The sequence below is a fragment of the Euprymna scolopes genome, unplaced genomic scaffold (genome assembly GCF_053919585.1).
Source record: "Euprymna scolopes isolate OS-2025 unplaced genomic scaffold, ASM5391958v1 sca67, whole genome shotgun sequence".
In the NCBI taxonomy this organism is placed as follows: Eukaryota; Metazoa; Mollusca; class Cephalopoda; order Sepiida; family Sepiolidae; genus Euprymna; species Euprymna scolopes.
The window spans coordinates 40,417-63,845 of NW_027633735.1; the positions used below are offsets into that span (position 1 = coordinate 40,417).

At 38.7% G+C, this 23,429-nt stretch overlaps 1 protein-coding gene across 1 annotated transcript; it reads right to left on the reverse strand.

Moving 5' to 3' along the window:
* Positions 1-11,902: 11,902 nt before the first annotated feature.
* On the reverse strand, positions 11,903-23,162 carry LOC145275233 (general transcription factor II-I repeat domain-containing protein 2B-like). The gene is made up of 2 exons (XM_080127656.1): positions 22,907-23,162; positions 11,903-14,258 (listed from the first exon to the last, which is right to left on the reverse strand). Exon 2 carries the CDS (start codon positions 13,842-13,844, stop codon positions 12,492-12,494), a length of 1,353 nt encoding a protein of 450 aa, XP_079983782.1. The 5' UTR covers positions 13,845-14,258; positions 22,907-23,162; the 3' UTR covers positions 11,903-12,491.
* Between the last annotated feature and the right edge of the window lie 267 nt (positions 23,163-23,429).

A 23,429-nucleotide genomic window follows, 5' to 3' on the forward strand; every position in this document is an offset into this window, starting at 1 on the left:
TCATTTAATAAAAATGTGGGGACACATACCTCATCACCGGAGCCTGCGACATCCAGAAAGGTTTTAAAAATTACTATGAACACATTTTGTTTGATGAAATACTAAGACGCACACAATGTGTGTGTATTTTATTTACAACATGGAGAACCGAAGAATTACAATAAAAAGGGGAAAGAATCCTCACAGTAAAAGGGTTTTGGAAAGGGGAAGATAACCCTATAGCAATTGAATATATATCAACACTGTTCTCCCCGAAAGCGTCTCTTTTTCATAAGCGATGGAGATGTTTGAATGTTGAAAAACGATAATGACTTTGCCACATATGCAGCAGTAGTGAACAAGCATTGTGATGACTTTAAGTTGTCTGAATTAACAGCAGACAATTTTTAATGCCTTGTTTTTGCACAAGGTTTAACCTCGGGAAAAGATGCGGAAATCAGGCGAAGTTAGAAAACGAACCAAACATAACACTCAAAAATTGACTGAGGATTATCAAAAAGTTGAAATAAAAAAAGATGCGAGAAATATCGGAGCAGGCATCGCAAATATAAAAAAAATAATGAAGAAAAAAGACCATCAAGACGGTACACAGAAGATTACCCCTAAAAGTCAGAAAAATCAAAAGCCTTTGCTTCAGATGTGATGGTAAACACCGGGTAAAGGATTGCCCATTCTTAACAAAAATATGCTGATATGTAATAAAATCGGACAGAAAAGCTCTCACTGCAGGAAAAATCAGAACAAAAGCCGGGTACGTCAAATAATAATTTGAGATGTCGTAGATGAAAACCTACGCAAATACATAAGGGTCAACATTCTCGGCAAGGATATCAAATTTCAATTAGACAGTGTATTGGATCTTTCAATTATAAATTTCAAAACATGGAAGAAATTACGAAAACCGACTATGCTAAGAACCAACAGAATGGCGACGGCCGTCAATAGTACAAAAATTAATTTTGAGGGTGACTTAATCACCAATGTCATTTTGCTGGGAAAAACGAAAAAACTAAAAATGTATGTCTTAAAAAATCCTGAGAACCTATTTGGTTGCAATAGCATGGATGTGGGATCTTCCTATTTCCACATTTTGCAAATAGAAACCATCCAGCTGAAACTGAGAAACTTATAACCAGTTTTAAAAAAGAATTCCCAAATGTATTTTCTCCTGGCTTTGGGAGATACACAAAAATGGCCGCTGATTTTAAGCTAAAACCGGGCGCACAACCGGTGTTTAAAAACAACGTAATGTCCCGTTCGCATCTCTGAACAAAAATCAGGAACTGTATCGATTAGAAAACATTGGATACTAAAATTGACTAAAATTGAATATAGTGAGTGGGCTGCTCCTCGTAAAAAAAGGTCCGGAGAAATCCACGTTTGCGCTGACTTCTCAACCGGACTCAACAGTTCGTTAGAAGACTTTCACATCTATTACCCAACCCAGAGGAAGTGTTCAGGAAATTAAATGGCGGCAAGTTTTTCTCTAAGATCGACCTGAACGAAGCTTACTTACTAATTCCTGTAAATGACAAAAATGCTAACCTCCTCTGTATTAATACACATCGGGATTTGTACAGATATGAAAGGTTCGCATTTGGAGTCAAGATAGCACCCGCGACATCCCAGCAAGTCATGGATACCATGCTGAGCGACCTGGACAATGCCATCGCATATCTAGAGGACATCATTTATAGCGAGCAAAAGCAGGGAGGAACACGCAAACCATATCAGACGAGTATTCAGCCAAATACAAAATTATGGGTTTAAGATCTAAGAAGACAAGTGTGAATTCTTTTTACAAAAAATCAAGTACGTAGGACATATTGATAAAGATGACAGACGCCCAGATCCGGACAGGGCGACCTCCATTAGAGAAATGCCAGCAGCGGAAAACATAGCACAATTACAAAGTTTTTTTAGGCTCGGCAATAACCAAAAGTTTATTCCTAAAATACACAAATTGTGTGCACCACTAAATCAACTATTAAAGAAGGATAAAACTTGGGAATGGACAACGGATTGCCAGGCATCATTCCAAGAAATAAAAATTCTTACTTCAAAACTGTTCCTAGCTCATTTTAACCCGAAGTTGGATATAATAGTCGCTAATGACGCTAGTCAATATGGCGTTGGCACCTGCATGTTACATAGAATGCCAGATGGCTCAAAACAGCCAATACCTTTCGCGTTCCGAACTCTGCTTCCAGCAGAGGAAAATTATTCTCAAATCGAGAAAGGACTAGGAATTATTTTTGCAGTTTCAAAATTCTACTGGTTTCTGTATGGAAGACATTTTTAGCTACAAACCGACCATAAGCCTTTGATATCCATTTTCGGATCAAAAAAAGGAACTTCCCACATTCAAGGTCAATCGACTATTAAGATAGGTAAATATTCTACTAAATTATAATTTTACAATAGAACTTCTCTCCTCAAGACAACTGGCACATGCAGACGGTCTGTCGAGACTAATTCCTGCCAAAATGGAACCTCTTGAAGACTCAGTAATCGCGGTACTACATATTAATAGTGAACTGAAAACAATGGTTAATAATATCATCCACGAACTGCCGGTCACACTTCAGGAAATTAAGGCAGAATCCATGAATGACGAGTTCATCAAAACACTAAGCAGAAGTTAGCACTGGGTGATACCGGTTCGGATATTTTTTCGGTTTGTGATGAAATGCTGCTATACGGCGAAAGGGTTGTAATCACCAAAACCCTTCAAAGGATTCTTAAGGACTTTCACATGCAGTATCCAGGAATAAACCGAATGAAAAGCCTAATGAGAAGTTTTGTTTATTGCCCAGCTATGGATCAAGACATTACAAATATGGTGAATACGTGCAAAAGCTGTGCGTTGGCTGCCAAGGCACCACTTATAACACATAAGCCTTGGCCTGAAGCTGAACAATCGTGGTCGAGGACCCACATTGACTATGCGGGACCAGTAAAGGATTTTTACTACCTGATAGTGGACAGCTACTCGAAATGGTCAGAAGTCTTGAGATTTTTTTTTTTTACTACATGGTGGTCACCACTTATCAAGGCCCGGAAGCCACTCAGTGATAAGGGTTATTGCATGTACAGTAACTTCTGTTTAGTGGTTTTGATGAACTCGTCATTCATGGATTCTGCCTTAATTTCCTGAAGTATTGGAGATTTGATAAAGTGTCTTAAGAGGGCGGTTCATCAGGAATTAGGTTATGTTGGACTTGAAGACATCCAAGTTGTAGACAGATGGGAAACAGGCAAACGAAAGAGAGTTCCACAGGCGTGCACTTCTAAGAAAGAAGCTTTGTTCATGGAATCTGCGTTTTGATTTAGGCACAGATAAAGTGTGGGGAAAATTATTGACAGTGGTTTCAGCTAGACGGGTGTTTTTTGTGAAAGATTGACGAGGGGGGACCAGAGATTGGAGCTCAGACGAGCACTTGCCATGGAAATAACAATAAAACAAAGACAGGCTTGCAACGTCCATTCTGTGGGAGAGTGGTTGCAGGGAAGAGAAAAGGGCATCCCCCACTAACCCACGAAGTCTATTTTGTACTCTGTCAAGGAAGGATAGGCTGTTTTTAGCAGCTCTGCCCAGATGTGGAAGCAGTACTCCATCCTTGGACATACTTGGCTTTTATATAGATAGAGAATTGCATCAGTAGTGAGATATCTTCTGGAGCGGAAGAAGGATCCCACCATTTTCCCAGCGGCCTTGGCAACAGATTTGATGTACATGTTCCATTTAAGATCAGGAGTAAAGGTCAAACCCAGAAGCTTGTCAAAACATGGAGCCTCCCCAAGACGAGAGCCATCCGTTTCAATTGATGCCAGACGGGGATCAGAGCGTTGATGTAAAGATAGGTGCTTGGTTTTAGATGCATTAAAAGTAATCAGCCACCTCTTTCTCCACTGTACCACACGCTCAAGATCAGAGGAGAGAGAATCAGAGAGAACTTTGTCATTTACAGCCTTTGATGTGTTGCCATAGATGGTCGTGTCATCAGCATAGATGTCAACGAATGATTTAAGTATGTGTTTAGGGAGATCGTTGATGTAGATCAGGAAGAGAGTTGGGCCCAGGATGGACCCCTGTGGGCCTCTGATTTCTGCCCATCAACCACTGCTCTTATGAACCTATCGGAGAGAAATGATTTAATAATTGAGAAAACATTTCCAGTTATACCGTAGCTGAAAATCTTGTGAAATAGGCCTTTATGCCATACCTTATCGAAGGCCTTTTATATGTCAAGAGCAATTGCCCTAGAAAGGAAGCCTTTGTCGAGAGATTCGCTAATCCTATGAGATATAATCGTTAGCACACCTGCTGTAGATCTAGCAGAACGGAAACCATATTGCATTTCACTAAGAAGGTTATTTCTGCTGAGGTGGTTAACTACTTCTCTATTTAATATGGATTCCAGCAGCTTACTCATGATACACAGGAGATTTATTGGTCTGTACTGAGAGGGAGATGACCTGTCACCTAAATTCTTAAATACAGGGCATACTGATGAGGTTTTCCAGGGTGTTGAGAAGCACTTCTCTTTAAGGCAACGCTTAAACAGTTTTTTGAGTATGGAGGCAAGTTCTGGTTGAAGCTTTTTCAACACTATAATTGGAATGCCGTCTGGGCCAGTTGCTTTACTGGAATCAAGGTTTTTGATTAGTTTGGCGACCTCACACACAGATATTTGTATGCTGCATAGCGTGTTGTCTGTTATAGGAGGAAATCCAGGGAATTGATGGCCTTCGTCGCATAGGGTAGAATTAGCTGCAAAGTTCTTGGCAAATAGTTTGGCCTTGTCTGATGCTGACGAGATGACCTCAGGTCCATTGATGATGGTTGGGATAGAACGCACGCTTCTGTTCAGTGTCCCGTTTGCTATTTGCCAAAACTGGTGGGAACCTAGCAGCAGCTCAGCTACTTTGAATTTAACGGACTGAACATATAGCTCTCTTGCATTTTTTATTACTCTTTTACAGTGGTTGCTGGCAGTCCTGAAAGCAGCTTTAGTCTCAGTGCATCTATTACGTTGGTAGCTATGGAAAAAGTGATTTCTGTGTGCAATTGCAGCAGCATATTCTGGGGAGAACCATGGCTGGCTGTTAGGTTTTTGTTGAAATTTTTTAGATGGTATGAATCGGTCTATGCCTACAATTAACCATTCGATCAGGTCTGATACTATAGAGGACACATCCTTTTTAAACATGGAATGCAGACGTAAATCAGATATAAATGTATGGAAGCTATCCCAGTCAGCCATAGAGTATCAGTATACAATACGGTGGAGAGGTACGTCTGAAGACTTATCCATGCAAAAACCAACCACGACTATGACAAATGTTTTATTGGAGTTGTTTGCTCGTTTTGGGGTTGTGGATTGTCTAGTCAGCAACAACGGTATCCAGTTCAGAGAGAATTCTGTGAGACGTACCAAGTTAAGCATATTACGACCCCCCCCCCAGTATCACCCCATCGATATGTTAAAAAAGGTGTGCAGCACACTGACAGAAAAGGCCCTCCAGCAATTTCTGCAGGTCTATAGGATAACAAAAAATCCAAACAAACCAGATGCCCGATCCCCAGCGAAAATCATGTTTGGAAGGAGAATAAAATCAGTATTTGATAAACTGCTGGCCAAACATATAATACAATATAGAACCTCTACAATGTCAACAAAACGGTTTAACTGCAGGGATAAAGTATATTTTAAAAATTATAAGAATAATGTTTCCTTTTGGGAACAGGGCAGGTCATATTACATACATCATTCAGGGCCCAAAATTCGAACATAAGAGGCACCTGAACCAAATAAGTAAACGCATCCCCGAGGATCAAGAACTACCACAGGAAAGCAGAGAGGCAATTGATACAGTATACGACTGTTTTGATGTGGAACCCCTAAAAGGCATGTCAGAACCAAGACGCTCCAGCAGGAAAAGGAAGCGCACAGACCCCTTGCTGGTCTGCCCCCAAAAGAAAAGATACTGATTTCACACCCGGAGAAATCAGCTTGGGAGGGGAGTGTTGTGGGGAACCACCCTCCAAATGGACTAATCCATTGTCCATATAAACTTTATGCTTGAAAGTGGAGGATTTAATTCCAGAGCAACTCTCACATGCTCGGTGAAGGACCTACACTGTTCGTTTGTAACCTTTCCTTTGTAACCTTTCCGTTTTTCATGTAATACGTGTTCAAACTGTTCTCCATTGTTTTGTTCTTTGTGGCTACTTGTGAGCCATAACAATTAGCTATCAACCTACAACAGAATCACAATGATATGCAAATCTTTCACAAAAATAAACAAATTACTTCAAAGATTCAACTCCCACCATATTTTCAAACTGGAGAATAAACTTTCAAAATTAATCTCAAAGAGTAAATGGAGAACCATAGGACGCCCTGATCTAATACAAAATCTTACCAGTAAAGAACTCTCAAAGATCGAAATTAAAGCATTCAGTTTTGGGCTAAAATTTGCAACTGTCATAGATTCAAGTATTACCACAATTTTGAATATTTATAAACATGAAGACAGATTTTAAAAAAACTTTCATACAGGGTGTTATTTCAGTCACAGCTTCTCAGCTCTATGATTTTGTACTACCAAAGAGATACATAGATGCCTTGAAACACCCAGTGAAGAACATAATTATATCAACAGCTGATAAAGGTGGTGGTACAGTAATAATTGAAAAAGATGAATACCTGGAGAAAGTTTCTATACTGTTGGCAGACAGAGACACATACCAACACTGATTTACAGATAGTAAATAGGAGTATTGAAACTTTCAAATATTTTAAAAACTTGTAAAAAACAAAACTTGGACATCATACATTGAATACCACACCATCATTCTATCATTATATGGCCTTCCCAAAACTCACAAACCGGATATTCCTATGTTCCCTATAATATCTGGCACCGATAGTGCAACACACAAAATTGCATGTGCCATATCCAACAACCTAACTCCACTAACGGGCACTATCAGCACCTCCCACATAAAGAACTCTGGAGATTTACTCAACAAAATAAACATTAATGTACATAACAAAACTATGCACAGCTTAGATATAACATTATACATTAATATCTCCATTAAAAAATGTTTAAATTTACTCCATAAACACCTAAAAAAAAAAAAAAAAAATCAAACATTAACTTACAGTTTTCTCCCGACACTTTCATAAAAATTATTAAACTTACAGTAGAACCCCGGGATACAGCATTAATCTGTTCCAGGTTGAGATCATAAGCTTAAACTACTGTATGGCAGGGCCTAAGCAAAAGTTTATGCAGTACATATTACATTACATATTAAAAATTAGTAACAAAATACAGTACAGTATATAATCAAATAACAAATAACACCATAAGGCGAGGCAAATACCATAACCCAGAGCTGGAAAAACATCGTATTCCACATCATAACCTGAAAAAAAACATATCCTGGGGCCACCGTATCCCGGAGTTATACTGTATAAATGAAATAACTTATTTTCAATTCAATAATAATTTCTACAAACAAAATTTTGGCCCTCCTAGTACCTTTTCTTAGAAGGCCTAGAATCTGGTCCTTTCAAATTTAGATTACTTCCAAACACAGAATATTTTAAATACAGTGACGTTTTAATTTGTCTTCCTGAAAACACGCACATAGATAACATATAAGACAGGTAAGTATCAGTCAAACCCACCATAAAGTTCACCTATGAAATAGAAAACACCCATGCATTACCTTTTCTAGATGTACTTATTATAAAATCCAATAATAAACTATTCTTCAAAGTTCACTGCAAAACTACACACAAAAATGATTATATATATTTCTACTCACACCATAACAAAATAAAAAAAATATGATAATAGGTTTCTTCCTATTTTCATTCAGAATTTGCAGTCCAGAATATTTGGACGAAGAATTCAAATATTTCAAATACTTTGAAAACCTTGCAATAGCCGGCATATTTTATATTAAATGCTAAATATTTTTCAGAATAAATAAGCAAAAATCATATACATCAGACATTTCTCTCATAAACAAGCACCTTCATTTACCTACGCACAGTAATACAATAATTTGCAACGCACTAAACAAATTAAGAATTCCAATCATTCAAACCACATCACAAACTGTAAAAACAAACATTAAAAACAATAAAACATATCCCAAACTAACAAATTTCCAATGCAGGTATATACAGTGTTTCTTGCCCAAATTGCCATCATATAAACATTGGTGAAACCCAATATGGATTAGAGAAAAGACTCAATGAGCATAAAAGACATTCAAGAAATAACAATTCTCTGAATGCATCATGCAGCACAATCATACTTTTGACTTCAAACAAAAATAATTAATTTATTTCAAATAAGACTTCTTCAAAAATAATTAAATCTATTTCAAATAAGACTTCTTGAATCAGCGCTTATCGCAAATTCAATCACAATTAAACAATGTGGAGGCTTCTATAATGTATCATTATTAATAAGCATCTCCCTTCATAATGCCCCGACAAATTATGTTCCTGATAGTAGCCCCCCCCCTACTTCAAAATGGTGCTGTGCCTTGTTTGGGGTGAAAATTAAATAAAAAAAACAAAAAAAAAAAAACAACAAAAAAAAAACAACATAATTTCATTTTAGACACAGGTTAACTCACACCATAGAAACACCTCCATAATAATTAATACATGTAATCAGTCAATAAATTACATAAAAATATACTCATTTCATTTCAGTTACACATCCATATTTGAATTATAACGAACATATTTGTTCCAAAAAAGAATATAAATTGCATCATATCTTTTTAAATATATTAATGGCTATATGATGTTATAAAAAACTTACTCTTTTTCCAAACACTATGCCCCCCCCCCCCACTTTTTTAATTTCCAACGACTTTTCGTTTCTGAAATGGAACAAGGTCATCATACATTTCATTACATAACCCCCCCCCCAAAAAAAAAAACCTGGGACTTGATTATCAGCGACTCTCCGCTCTAACCACGTTCCATCCGGTTCTCGAGAACTCAACGGCTCGCCTCTCCCTTATCTCATTTATGCAAATTAATGTGCATTCGAACCTGCTGATTCATCGCCTTCGTCTTCCATCGTTCGGGTTTCGAGTTTGCACATGCAGCCCAAGCCCACCTCCGTGACTGCAGTCACATTCAATTTTCACTACACCCCCCCCCCGATCTCATGATCATAAACTGGGTAGTAAAGTAGCATTCGTCTTTGCTAGACACAGCTAGAGATCTCTACACTCCTGCTAGACACAGCTAGAGATCTCTACACTCCTGCTAGACACAGCTAGTGATCTCTACACTCCTGCTAGACACAGCTAGCGATCTCTACACTCCTGCTAGACACAGCTAGCGATCTCTACACTCCTGCTAGACACAGCTAGCGATCTCTACACTCCTGCTAGGCACAAAATTTTTTAAATTTCTTATTTAAAAACGACTTTAATTGTATTCTCTCCAAAATAACTATCATTCAAAAATGACATCTTTTCTACTTTTCAGCACGACACGATTTCATGTTAAATTCCGTATTCAAAAATAACTTTTAAATACATACAAGTCGTCCGAATCGCATTTTAAGTTCTTTTAACAGCGACGCAATAAAATCCGACTCGAATTGTACTTTTATAAAATAAATCTATCGTTTAAAAAAGATACCCTTTTTCCTTGTCAGCACAACAGGATTTCATTTTAAATTCCGCATTGAAATAGGTTTTCTATTGTGAAAAAAAGGATTAATGATTGCTCGAGAAGAGAAGGATCGGCGTGCACTTACCTTGAATACTAACCAAGAAGAATTGTTGTTGTTATTCACCCTTTTAAAGTTTTATTTTGTGCTCCGGATCACGTGATAGTTAATCATTTGATCCTTCCATTATATAAGAGGGGAGATTCCCTTGTCTTGTATCTCTTTTTTTTCTTCACCATAAACTGATTCAGTTGCCGGCGATTGAAAGTAAATCTTTTCCACTTTCGTCTGGCGAAGATACTACAAGACGGTTACGTCGCGGAAGGGGGCAATTCTTTCGCAATCTAAGGTAAGTGCATTGGCATTGCTCCCTTCTCGATCTGAGAGGTCATTTGATTCTTTGCTGGAAATTAATTTTTTCACACTATACATACAAGTCATCCGAATCACATTTTAAATTCTTTGAACAGCGACGACTTTTCAAACGGAATAAAATCCGACTCGAATTGTATGTTCATTAAAAATGAAAGTCGTTTAAAAACGACACGTTTTTCTTTTTAACACAACAGGACTCCATTTTAAATTCCTCGTTGAAAAGCGAATTCAATCCATACAAACCATTCGAACGGCATCTTTTTACAGCGATGATTTTTTTTTTCAAACAGTACAATCCGACTAGAACTGTACTTTTATAAAATAAATCCATCGTTTAAAAAGGACACCCTTTTTCCTTGTCAGCACAACAGGATTTCATTTTAAATTCCGCATTGAAATAGGATTTCTATACATACAAGTTATCCGAATCGCATTTCAAGTTCTTTTAACAACGATGACTTTTTTCAAACAATAAAATCCGAATCGAATTGTACTTTTATAAAATCATTTTCGTTAAAAAAAAAAAAAAAAAAAAAAAAATTTTTTTTTTTTTCAACAAATATAAGCGAATTTCATTCCAAATTCCACGTTCCCTTGACGACGATAGTTAAAGAAATCCAACAAATCCCACTGGGATTAACAAACAAAAAGACAAAAAAAGTCCGACTCACTTCATCTTCAACCTTCGGAGTTTGACACGACTCATTCAATTCTATCTTTGACAATGCTTTTCAATTTTCAACGCGACTTTTAATTTTCCAGCTTCGACGCGAATCATTAAAATTTTCCCATTTTATCTCGGCTGCATATGGTTCCATATTTAACGCCGAAATAGCTCCTAATCGAACCCCCCCCCCAAAAAAAAAACCTGGGACTTGATTATCAGCGACTCTCCACGTTCCATCAGGTTCTCGACAACTCAATGGCTCGCCTCTACCAAATATCTTAACTTCCGGCCTTATATTATCTCATTTATGCAAATTAATGTGCATTCGCACCTGCTGATTCGTCGCCGTCATCTTCCATCGCTCGGGTTTCGAGTTCGCACATGCATTGCAGCCCACCTCCGTAACTGCAGTCACATTCACTTTTCACTACAATTTGTACTGATGTTTTGTTTTTTAATTTTATTCATCCAAAGAAAGTCTTGCAAGAAAAATGAAACGTTGATGAACGCATAACTTAAATTGTTTTGTTTCTTTTTTTTTATCTCTCTATTTTGTTGGAATACTATTTCCATTATTCTCATCATATATATATATATATATATATATATATATATATATATATATATATATATATATATATAGTCATCACAGACTGTTTCACTATATCACAGCACTTCAGTTCGACTAGAGTAGCACCAGTCTCAGGCGAGGGACTGAACCTAAAACCATCTACAGGGTGGCCCATAAGCCACTTTACAGTTTGAAAATGAAATAAATTTTTCTTAAATGACTGTATTTAATTAATTCTTTTTTTTTTATTACACAGTTTAGAATGTGGAAATTTGTTTTGATTTAATTACGAAAAGTAATGTCTGTTAAGTAGCCTCATATTCTCGGTTTTGTAAAGGCGAGCTCTTTCTAACCAATTCTCCATGACTTAACATTCTTAACAACAGAGGTTGTAGGGAAAGAATTTCCTGTCATATGTTTGCCTTAAGTTCTTGAATTGTTCAAGGCTTATTTGCATACACTTTGTCTTAAAGATATCCCCAAAACCAAAAGACAGGTGCTGTCTGTCTGTGTACATTTCCATACACAATAACTCTGTCAATTTTCAGTCTACAGACTCGAAATTTGATATACAGGGTATGGAGATTTGGGAAAATCTTTGTAATCTTTGTTTTCGGCCAGAAATTTGGCTGTTAAGGGATCAAAGTTCAACGATTTGACCTTTGAGAACTCTACCAAACTCCTCTGCCAATTTTGGGTATAAACAATTGAAATTTTAGATATAGGTTCCTTCGACATCGATCTAACTCAGGGTTTCCAAACTTTAAGGGACGCGGGCCGCATTCGGCAAGGAAATTAGATCGCGGGCCGCGGTTGACATTTTTCCTCTTATGCACTGTCTCACCGTACCAGATGTAAAGTAAAACACGTACATGTAAATGAATCTTTATATTTATCACAAAAACATATTCCCGGAGAATAGATTAAAGAAGCTAAGATGTGAATACGACGAATAAGAGAGTTTTGGAAATTTTGAGCAAGATCAGTAGACCAGGAAACCTTAACAATAACTGACAAGTATGAATAAGAATAAACCATAAATTTATTTGTAAAAAATATTTAAGGAAGCACGTAAAACAGTACAGTTTACTTAAAATTCAGTGAGATGGGTGTGCCTGCATTTTGGAAGCCAACTCCTTTGTGTCAATGTCAACTGAGGTTAAACGAAGGCAGAGATGTTTGATTAAGTAGATTCCTCTCTTTGGATTTAATCGACTTCATTGCGGAAAATGCTGCTTCACAAAGGTAGGTACTGCCAAACATTGACAGCAAGTGCAATCCAAAACGGCGTAAATTAGGATAATGCTCTTCAGAAAGAAGAGGCCCAAATTGAGTGATTGGCAGTGTAGCTTTGCTTAATAAAAACTGGTCACTTTGCAAGTCACACAATTCAAGCTGCAAATCTTCATCGGCTTCTGATATAGTTATAGTCAGCGGAGCATTGAATACATTGAAGTTTTTCTCAAGGTGCTGGAAATCTTGAAATCGCTTGTTGAAGTCTTCAATCAGGGTATCAAGAGTTTCAACAAAGCAGCAGAAGTTATTGTCCTCTATTTCTTTAGAAATAACATCACAATTTGGAAAGTGAATCAGAATGTTACTTTGCAGATTACTTTTGAAGAGACTTAATTTTTTGCGGAAGCCATCTATGAAACCATACAGAGAAACAATTGTTTGATTCCTACCCTGTAAACTTAAATTGAGCTTATTCAGATGCTGAGTAATATCCGTGAGGAATGCTAGACCTTTCAGAAAGTTGACATCTTGCAATAAACCTTTAAATCCATCAGTGTCTGCATTCAGTTCTTCTAAAAAGTTTAGAATCTCATTACGCAAACTGAAGAACTGCTGCAGACATTTCCCAGCACTAAGCCAACGAACAGTAGAATGGAGTGAAACGTCAGAAAATTCTGTATCCAAATCTTTCAAGAAATCAACAAATAGACGATGCCTCAGTGCTTTATTACCGCCTCTAATGAAATTAATAATTCTCATTACATGCTGCATTACATCAGATAAACGTATACAGCGACTAGATAACGATTCTTGATGAATAATGCAATGAAACATTGGGCAGTCGACTCCAGCATCTCTCAAGTACGCTATAACCCCTCTTTTAGCTCCAGTCATTGATTTGGCACCATCTGTAACGATGCAAGAGCATTTCTGAAATCCACCATACTTGCTCACTAAAGAATTCAGTGCTTCATAAATATCAGATCCTTTTGTAGTGGTAAAAAGTGGGAGTAAGCTGAGTAACTCCTCACTGACATTAAACTGTGAGTCAATACTTCTAACAAAGACAAGCAACTGGCTGACATCCCTTATATCTGTGCTTTCATCAAGAGCGAGAGAAAAATAAACACACTGCTGAATTTGATTCATGACCTTCTCCTGAACGAAATTGCTAAGCTCTTCAACACGTCTAGCAACAGTTTGATGCGAGAGTGGAATTTTTTCAAACCCAAGAGCTGCATCGTTAAAGCCCATGGCCTTTCCCATAGCTTAATGAGATCACCGCTTTCCCATCGCTTAATGAGATCACCGTCAGAGAATGCCTTTTTGGATTTAGCCATCAAAAGTGATACATCATAAGAGGCTATGGTTGTAGAAGACGAAGGCTTCACTAATTGAAACATCTTTTCTTGACGCTTATGCAGGTCTGATTTGAGATCATTGAGTAGGGCTCGCCGCGCCTCACCAGTGTATTTATCATAGCCAGTGACATGAAGAGTGCTGTAGTGTCATTGTACATTGTACTCTTTCATAACAGATATCATTTCATTACAAATTAAACATAAAACTCGACCACTTTGTTCTTTCACCAGAAACCTCAATTCCCAACTATCCTTGAATTGACCCTTTTCATCAGAGATTTTTCTTTTCTGAGCCATCGTAAAAAATGTGGAACTAAGTCTGAAAAGAAAAAATAGAACAGAATGTAATGGAGGATTAAGTAAAACTGAAATTATAAAGAATAATAATAATAAATGTTTATTATTTCATCAAAATGAAAATCACAATTTAAAACAATTGTATGCTTATGATGGTGTACTACAACTATTAAAATTCTGTATACAGTATGGAATAAAGGTGTTTGAGTTGAATTATTCCAATTCAAACTCAAATAAAGTTTAGTAAAAAACAACTTTTTTCGAAATAACTCAATAGATGTCTAAATAATACTAATTTTTAAAAGTTTTCTAGAAGAGGCTGCGGGCCGCATTGAAGGAGGCCGCATGCGGCCCGCGGGCTAGGCTTTGGACAACCCTGATCTAACTTAATAACTTGATTTGATCCCAAAACAATAAATGTTAAACGGGTCATAATAGGGGTCGAAGTTAAAAAAAATTTGATCTCTGCGGTCTCTACCAAATTACTCGGACAATTTCTGGTCTAAACATTTGAAATTTTACATAAAGGGTATTCAGAGATAGGACAAGCTTTTTAATCGGTTTAGGTCGAAAATTTGAGCTCTCAATATATAAATGTATGTATGTATGTCTACCTAAAACTTTCGACAGAGGCGACAGATTTTCACAAGATCAGTATCGTTTTGAAGCTCGACCCTTCAGACAACAAATACAGAAAAATTGGCTAAAAACATTAATTTCTTCACCCTCAACTGGGCACTTTTCTACAGGGAGGGGTCACTTTTTTTGCCCTGTTGCCGAAAGTCATCCCCTCTTTTTGATTGTCTAGCCTTAATTTAAACCTACGTCACTTCCAGTTTGGCAGTGGTCGTAACAGCAAAGACGTCACGTTTTTTTCCCCATTCTTTTCCTCCACAGTATGGGTTCGAGCCTGCTTTCCTACTACCACTTTTTTTTTTGCTAAACACACACCTCCAAACACCCGGGCAACACTGGGAACTCATGCTAGTAAAAAATAATAATAGTAATAATAATAACCATAATAAACTTAATCGCATATATCTTCAGAGAGGACTATACAGGGTTCATAAGGGGGAATGGGTAACGCATGCATAAATCTGTGCGTTTGTGTGTGCCCATATGCGTGCTCGGAAAATTGAATTAAATATGTGTTGAAAATTAAAATAGGTGGAAGCTAAAAAAACAAAAAAACATTGCAGAAACAAAAACTCCTAGTGGGGAATGCTAAGCCGTTCCTCACCGTGCATACTCACCCTGCCCTGTGCCCTGTAAGAAAATGTCTTTGGTTATTTTAGATTTTATGAACAGAATACTCATTTATTGGTCCCAAATCTTTATTGAGACAAGAGATGTGGATGTTAAGTCTCAAAATGAGTTTCTTTTCATGTTGTTTTCTTTTTCGCTGTGTCCGTCCGAAAGTTGGAGGCTGTCAGTATGCATTTCATGTTGTCAATGCTGTAGTCTGGGAGGGTGGGAGGGTGTAGTACATTGCTATTGTGTGCTGTGTGGATTTGTCCCTAATTGTTTGTTTGTGATTGTTGACTCATAAGCGGAACTCTTCACCTGTTTCCCCCACATAGTTACCCTTTGTGCATCTAGTGCAATATATTATATACTACTACATTTGGACTGTTGCAGGTGAGAGGGGGGGAGTTTGAGTTTGTGCATATGTGTGTGTGTATATATATATATATATGTATATATATATATATGTATATATATATACATACACGTACACATATACATACATACACACACATATATATATAATATATATACATATATATATACATATATATATATACATATATGTATATATATATATATATGTATACACATACCCATGTATAGACATATACACGCATACATACCTACATACATACATGATGATTGCAACATCGTCAGACTAGTGCCACTCCTTCAGTCACTGAAATTCCATGTGCCCCAAGATGACGTTTCAGTCCTGCCAGCGACTTGCACACTCTCAAGCAGACATGACAGTGAAAACTTTCATTGGTTTGGATGAAACTAACAACAAAAGAACCTGTATCATCGTGCGCTTTAATGTGATTAACAAGACCTGCCTTTGACAACAAAGCCCGATCACACACCTAACAGATCAAAAGATCTCCATTATTGGGCGGCAAGGTTTGGCTTTCCTACATGCTCTCTTGAGCTTTGCTCAGTCTATCTTGGCTGTTTCAAAGTGTTGTGCGCGCCTGTATATCAGTGCCCTCCACTGCTTGCGATCATACGCTAGGGACTCCCAACTGTCAACAGGAAAGGAACATGAAAGCTCACCAGACTTTCCTTGATGGTATCACGAAAACGTTTTTTGGGCTTGTTCTGGGATCTTTTGCAAAGAAGGAGCCCACAATAGACTAACTGTTTTGGGAGTGGATAGTCATCAAGCCAGACCAGATTACCAGCCCAATGCATCTGGTTCTTAATAACAATGGTAGCAATACTGATTGGTTTTGCCTTATTTAAGACATATGTATCAGGGACAAAGCTATCCCACTTTAAACCAAGAATATGTCTAAGGCAGTGCTAATGAAACCTCTCGAGCAGTTCTGTATGTGACCGGTACAAGTCCATGTTTCAGAGGCACAGAGTAGGAATGCCACTACACATGTTTGATATACTGACATTTTAGTTATCAGAGTTAGATCACCGTCAGACCAGACTCTATCGTGTAACCTTCCAAATGCGTCTGATGCCTTGCTGATTCTCAAACAGTCACTGCAAGTCCATCTGCCTGGAGATGACTTTTTAGTCCTGCCAGCGACTTGCACACCCTCAAACAGACATGACACTGAAGAAGGCCATTGGTATACATACATATATATGCATACACGCATGATGGCAGCAAATTCGTTTTCGAACATTGCCATTACTTGATATAGCACATATAAAAAATATATATACAGAAACATGAAAACAAATCAATGATGGGCCGCACGAAGGTGGCTTTTAAGCCCTGCCAAACTCTGGCATTCTTTGGCACACATTGTGCAGACATGTGCACCACTAGCAACACGTTCTTGATGGTCACTTCTGTGAATATTCAAATGCCGCTTCAAACCGCCTGCTGTTTTGCACGTCCACCCATAGTTGACATAGGTTAGATCTGGCAACATAAGATTGTTTTGTGGCTCACTGTGCTGATGAGTAGTCTGGTGGCTTATCAGCCCAGTTCTGCTCAGATATAATCTCCCGCACACCTCACACTCCAGATCAATTTGGTGCCCCAGCCCATCCACTGCTTCTTGCACCTTCCCTTTCTGGATATCAGGTTTCAGCTGCTCATACTGGGTTCGATCAGACTCAAACTTGCCCCCCCCCCTCCGCAAGGTCCTTCTCCACTCTCCACGATCCAAAGCAAGACTCTCCCAGGTTCTCTCATCCATCTCACATTTTTTTAAAGTGGACTTCAAACAATCCTTGAATCTCGTTTTAGGCTTTTGAGCTAGACGTCTTCCCTCGGCGAGCTCGCCATAAAGGAGTTGTTTGGGAAGTCAACTGTCTGATATCCTTACCATATGACCACTCCATCTCAGTCTATATTTGATAATGAGAGCCTCAATGCTTAGACATTGGTCCATTCAAGAACCTCAACATCACTGGCATACATTTGCCAGTCCACACATAAGATTTGCCGTAGGCACATTTGGTGAAACCACTCAAGACGTCTCAAATGCTTCCTGTATGTTGTCCAAGTCTCAAAGGTATAGAGAAGCGCAGAGTGAATGCATGCGGCATAAACCTTAATCTTTGTTGGTAGCGAGATCCCATGACAGCTTCACAAGCACTTGTCCAACTTTCCAAAGGCATCACTCGCCCTGCTGATCCGTAACAATACCTCATCATCCAGGGCACCGGACATACTTAGTGTGCTACCCAAGTATAGAAACTTAGCGCAACCACTATCTTTGACCCAAAGATATAAACTGATGGCATGCTTGGCGCAGGCTGATACATTAAGACAGTTTTTTTCAGATTGAAAGTCAGGCCCAATGCACTGCAGGCAACCTCAAAGGCGTCCACAATATCAGCCCCCATATGAGTCACCAGATCACAATCATCTACATAGAGCAAGTCACGGATCGTGTTGGTGAGTGCTTTTGTACTTGCATTGAAGTGCCTAATGTTGAACTAGTAGTTTGGTAGTGAATATAAACACCATCAGAGCAACCCTCAAATGCCATCCGAAAGACCATGGTGAAATACAACGCAAAGAGTATGAGTGCTGGAATATCTCCCTGCTTAACACCATTTTTTACTGAAATAGGATCAGCCAGTTCCCCCCCCCCCCAATGTTGATCACAGACTTCATATCATCTGTTGCCAAGGCCGCTGGAAAAATGGTGGGATCTTTCTATCGATCCGGTAGATATCTCACTGCTGATGCTATTCTCTATCTATATAAGAGCCAGGTACGTCCAAGGATGGAATACTGTTGCCACATCTGGGCAGGAGCTGCTAGAAAGGACTTGGCCTGCCTTGATAGAGTTCCAAATAGACTTCGTAGCCTCGTAGGAGATGTCCTTTTCTCTTCCTTGCAACCTCTATCTCACAGAAGAGATGTTGCGAGTTTGTCTCTGATGTATCGTTATTTTCATGGAAAGTGTTCGACTGAGCTTCAATCTATGGTCCCCCCTCGCCAAACTTTCACAAGAAACACTCGTCTAGCTGTAAACACTATCCATAATTCCTCCCACTCTTTATCTGTGCCTAAACCTAAACGTAGATTCCATGAACAAAGCTTCTTTCTTAGAACTGCACGCCTGTGGAATTGTCTTCCATTTTCCTGCTTTCCGGCTGACTACAATATGGTTGTCTTCAAGTCTAACGTAAATAAGTTCTTGATGAGCCGTTCCATATAAGTTATCAAATTTACCAAATTTTCATTACTAATGATTACTATATTGTCCAATTTCTACTGTACACTCTTTAACCCTTATCCTTGAGTGGCCTCTTAGCCTTGATAATGTGGTGATGCCTATGTAAAAAAAAAAAAAAGAGCTTTAAGATGGTTACAAACTTGTCACGACAGCCAATTCTTTTTAGAATCTCCCACAAAGCATTCCTATTGACTGTATCAAAGGCCTTAGTTAAATCGATGAACACCTGATACAGACCCTTTCACTGTAAAAATCATATCCACTGTCCCTCGACTACTTCTGAAACCACACTGCGACTCAGGCAAAACATTGTCAGCAATGTTTTCCAGCATTCTGTCAAGCATGATCCTACAGGGCACCTTACCGACTATTGACAGCAAAGAGATTCCCTGATAGTTTCCAAATTCATCTCTGGCACCCTTTCCCTTGTATAACACTACCATCAATGCATCTTGTCAATCCTGCAGAACACACTTAGCCCGCCAAGGAGTCTGCAACAAGTTTGCCAAGCGTTGAATCATCTTAGGCCTTGGGCATTTAAAGATCTCTGCATGCAACCGATTCAGGTCAGGAGACTTTGCATTGTTCAGCTACTTCAACCTCTTGGAGTGAGGGAACCTCTGCTAAGATATCCTTGGCCGGATTGCTAGGAATCAACCTAACAAATTCCTGATCAACATAAGAAGGCCTGTTCAGGAGGTCATTGAAATGCTCCCTCCATCTATGAAGAATGTTGGTAGGGTCTCGAAGAAGACCCTACCATCCCTCGAGCGCAAAGAAGTGATAGGTGATCTGGATGGTCTGTAAACCGCATGCAGTAGGCTGTATAAGACCTTGGTGTTGTTTGAATGCAAGGCAAGCTGTATTTCCTCAGCTTTCTGCTTCCACCATTCATCCTGCATGTTTTGCAACCTCCTCTGCATCTTACGCTTGATTGCCTTAAAATTGTCCTTCAATCGATATTGCTCACCATTGTCAAACCACCCGCGAGATAAGCAGGCAACGCCCTGGCCTTTGAATCAAGCAGAGCCTGAATTTCAATATCATTCTCATTGAACCAATCCTGATGTTTACGCTCACAATAACCTAATACTCTCTCACATACTTCATAGACAGATTCCTTAAAAGCAGGCTAAGCGTTTTCACAGTCAATCTCTTCCATCTCCTTAACTAGTTTCTCCCTCACAATATTGTCCCTTAGACGGTCAACATTAAGTTGCTTTGGGATAGCGACACCAGATCCCCTCCTCTTGGGCTTCACAACACACTTAACCTTTGCACGGACCAACCGATGGTTGATCCAGCACTCTGCACCACGCATGACATGAACACTGCAGATATCCCTCATCTCACGTTTTCTGACTAACACGTAATCTATCAAATGCCATTGTTTGGAACCAGGATGCATCCAGGTCGTCTTGTATTTGTCCTTCTGCTGAAACACGGTGTAACCGAATTTAAAACCCATCTGTGAACAAAACTGCAACAACATCAGACCATTGCTATTACACTTGCCACTCCGTGTTTACCCAGCACATCCCAGGTTTCAAAATCTCTTCCCACCGTAGCATTAAAATCTCTAAGAATGAAGATCTTGTAAGCAGAGGGAATGTGTCTAACTACACTGCACAAAGCAAGGTAGAAAGCAACCTTTTCATCTTCTGTTGCATCCATAGTGGGTGCATAGACACTCAAAGGAGTTGTATAATGACCATTTACCAGAGGTAACCTCATAGTTATCATCCGGTCACTCACACTACAGGGAAGTTCTTCCAGGCTAGAAAGAATTGATGCATACATACATATATACACACATATATATATGATGATTGCAACGTCTTGTCAGACGAGTGCCACTCCCTCAGCCATGAGCCCCAAAATGACTTCCATAGCCATGGGACCATTTTTATAGACCTGAGGGAGTATCTATACACAGATGATGTTACAGAGTCTTAGCTTTGTATGTCAGCTAAGTCTCTCTCTCGGTTCAAAATGTTGAGATCCAGCAACAAGCAAGAGCAAGATAGCCAGCAACAAGTTAAACTGCAGACCAGCTTAATGCGGGTACTGGTCTCCTGCTTTATGTTTTTTAAATCAGAGATTTGCTTCTCCTAGAAAGGTTGCCTTCACCACGGCTTACGGGAGCCCTCTCCACCCCGGGAGCCCTCTCCACCCCAGCACACACACACATACACAGAAACACACACGGTGCTTGTTGGCCGTTGACCCCGAAAAAGGGTTCATTCGCTCTTTGAAAGGTCTTGTTTTTAATCCTTCATGGAGACAAGCCGCCCTCCTCACCAAGCAAGTCTGGTGGAGGAACCAGTTTAGTCGCCGGTGACCCGACCATGAGGCAGGTAGTACTGGGTTACATGGTACCAGTAGCATATGACATGACCTGACTAAACATATATATATATATACACACACACATATATGCATACATACACAATACATACATACAACTATAGATATACATACACACATGCATACATATACATACATACACATCTATATTAATAAACAACTTTATTTGTCATCTTCGTTAGTAGTGTTTGTACATGATAAAAATGGGTTAGTAGGTTGAAGTGGTCTTGTGTAACGATAGCTTTAATATATTGCTGGCTTGTTGAGGAGAGAATAGTTCCGTTTACACGTGTTTATAGCTAGCAGTCGTTGGGATGAAGGAGGCCGGTTAAAGAAAAAAGAAAGGGCAAAGTCTTTTTTTTTTTTTTTTTTTACATAGGCATCACCACATTATCAAGGCCAAGAGGCCACTCAAGGATAAGGGTTAAAGAGTGTACAGTAGAAATTGGACAATATAGTAATCATTAGTAATGAAAATTTGGTAAATTTGATAATTTATATGGAACGGCTCATCAAGAACTTATTTACGTTAGACTTGAAGACAACCATATTGTAGTCAGCCGGAAAGCAGGAAAACGGAAGACAATTCCACAGGCGTGCAGTTCTAAGAAAGAAGCTTTGTTCATGGAATCTATGTTTAGGTTTAGGCACAGATAAAGAGTGGGAGGAATTATTGATAGTGTTTACAGCTAGACGAGTGTTTCTTGTGAAAGTTTGGCGAGGGGGGACCATAGATTGAAGCTCAGTCGAACACTTTCCATGAAAATAACGATACATCAGAGACAAACTCGCAACATCTCTTCTGTGAGATAGAGGTTGCAAGGAGAAGAAAAGGACATCTCCTATGAGGCTACGAAGTCTATTTTGAACTCTATCAAGGCAGGCCAAGTCCTTTCTAGCAGCTCCTGCCCAGATGTGGCAACAGTATTCCATCCTTGGACGTACCTGGCTCTTATATAGATAGAGAATAGCATCAGCAGTGAGATATCTACCGGATCGATAGAAAGATCCCACCATTTTTCCAGCGGCCTTGGCAACAGATTTGATGTACGTGTTCCATTTAAGATCAGGAGTAATGGTCAAGCCCAGAAGCTTGTCAAAACTTGAGGCCTCCTGAAGACAAGAGCCATTCATTTCAATTGATGCCAGATGTGGATTAGAATGTTGATGATGTAAAGAGAGAAGCTTGGTTTTAGATGCATTAAAAGTAACCAGCCACTCCTTTCCCCATTGTACTACGTGCTCAAGATCAGAGGAGAGAGAATTGGAGAGAACTTGGTCGTTTACTTGGTCGGGCAAAGTCTTCAGTGTGTTTGCGTGTTGTGGGTGTGTGTGTTGGTGTATCGACGAGTGCAGTTCAGTAGCCTGATAAACAAAGTTCGTTTGGGTATATACGCACGTGGAAATAAATTGGAGTTTGTTGTAATCACTTTCGGCCTGGGGGCCATAGGCCAAGTCGAAGTAATGCCTGGAAGATTCAGGATGAAGAAAGGTTTGTGATTTCGCCTTTTATGTACTCAGTCACGTGATTGAGAGCATGCTTGTAATTGGACAAGCCAGGGAGAAACTGGATTGCAAATCTCGTGCCTCAAGAATTAGCTCTTGTCTATGAATGTAGCTAATTTTGCTGCTACAAAGGGTTACCAATTTACATCCTTAAATAAAGAAATGAAAATAAATTCAGGAAAAGATGAAACTCGATAAAGAAACAGAATCGCCGAGTTTATAAATAAATATTAAAATAAAGTGAACGAAATATTAAAATAAAGTGAAAGAAATATTAAATTAAAGTGAATAAATATTAAATTAAAATGAAAGAAATATTAAAAAAAGTGAATGAAATATTAAATTAAAGTGAAAGTAATATTAAATTAAAGTGAAAAAAACATTAAAATAAAGTGAAAGAAATATTAAAACAAAAT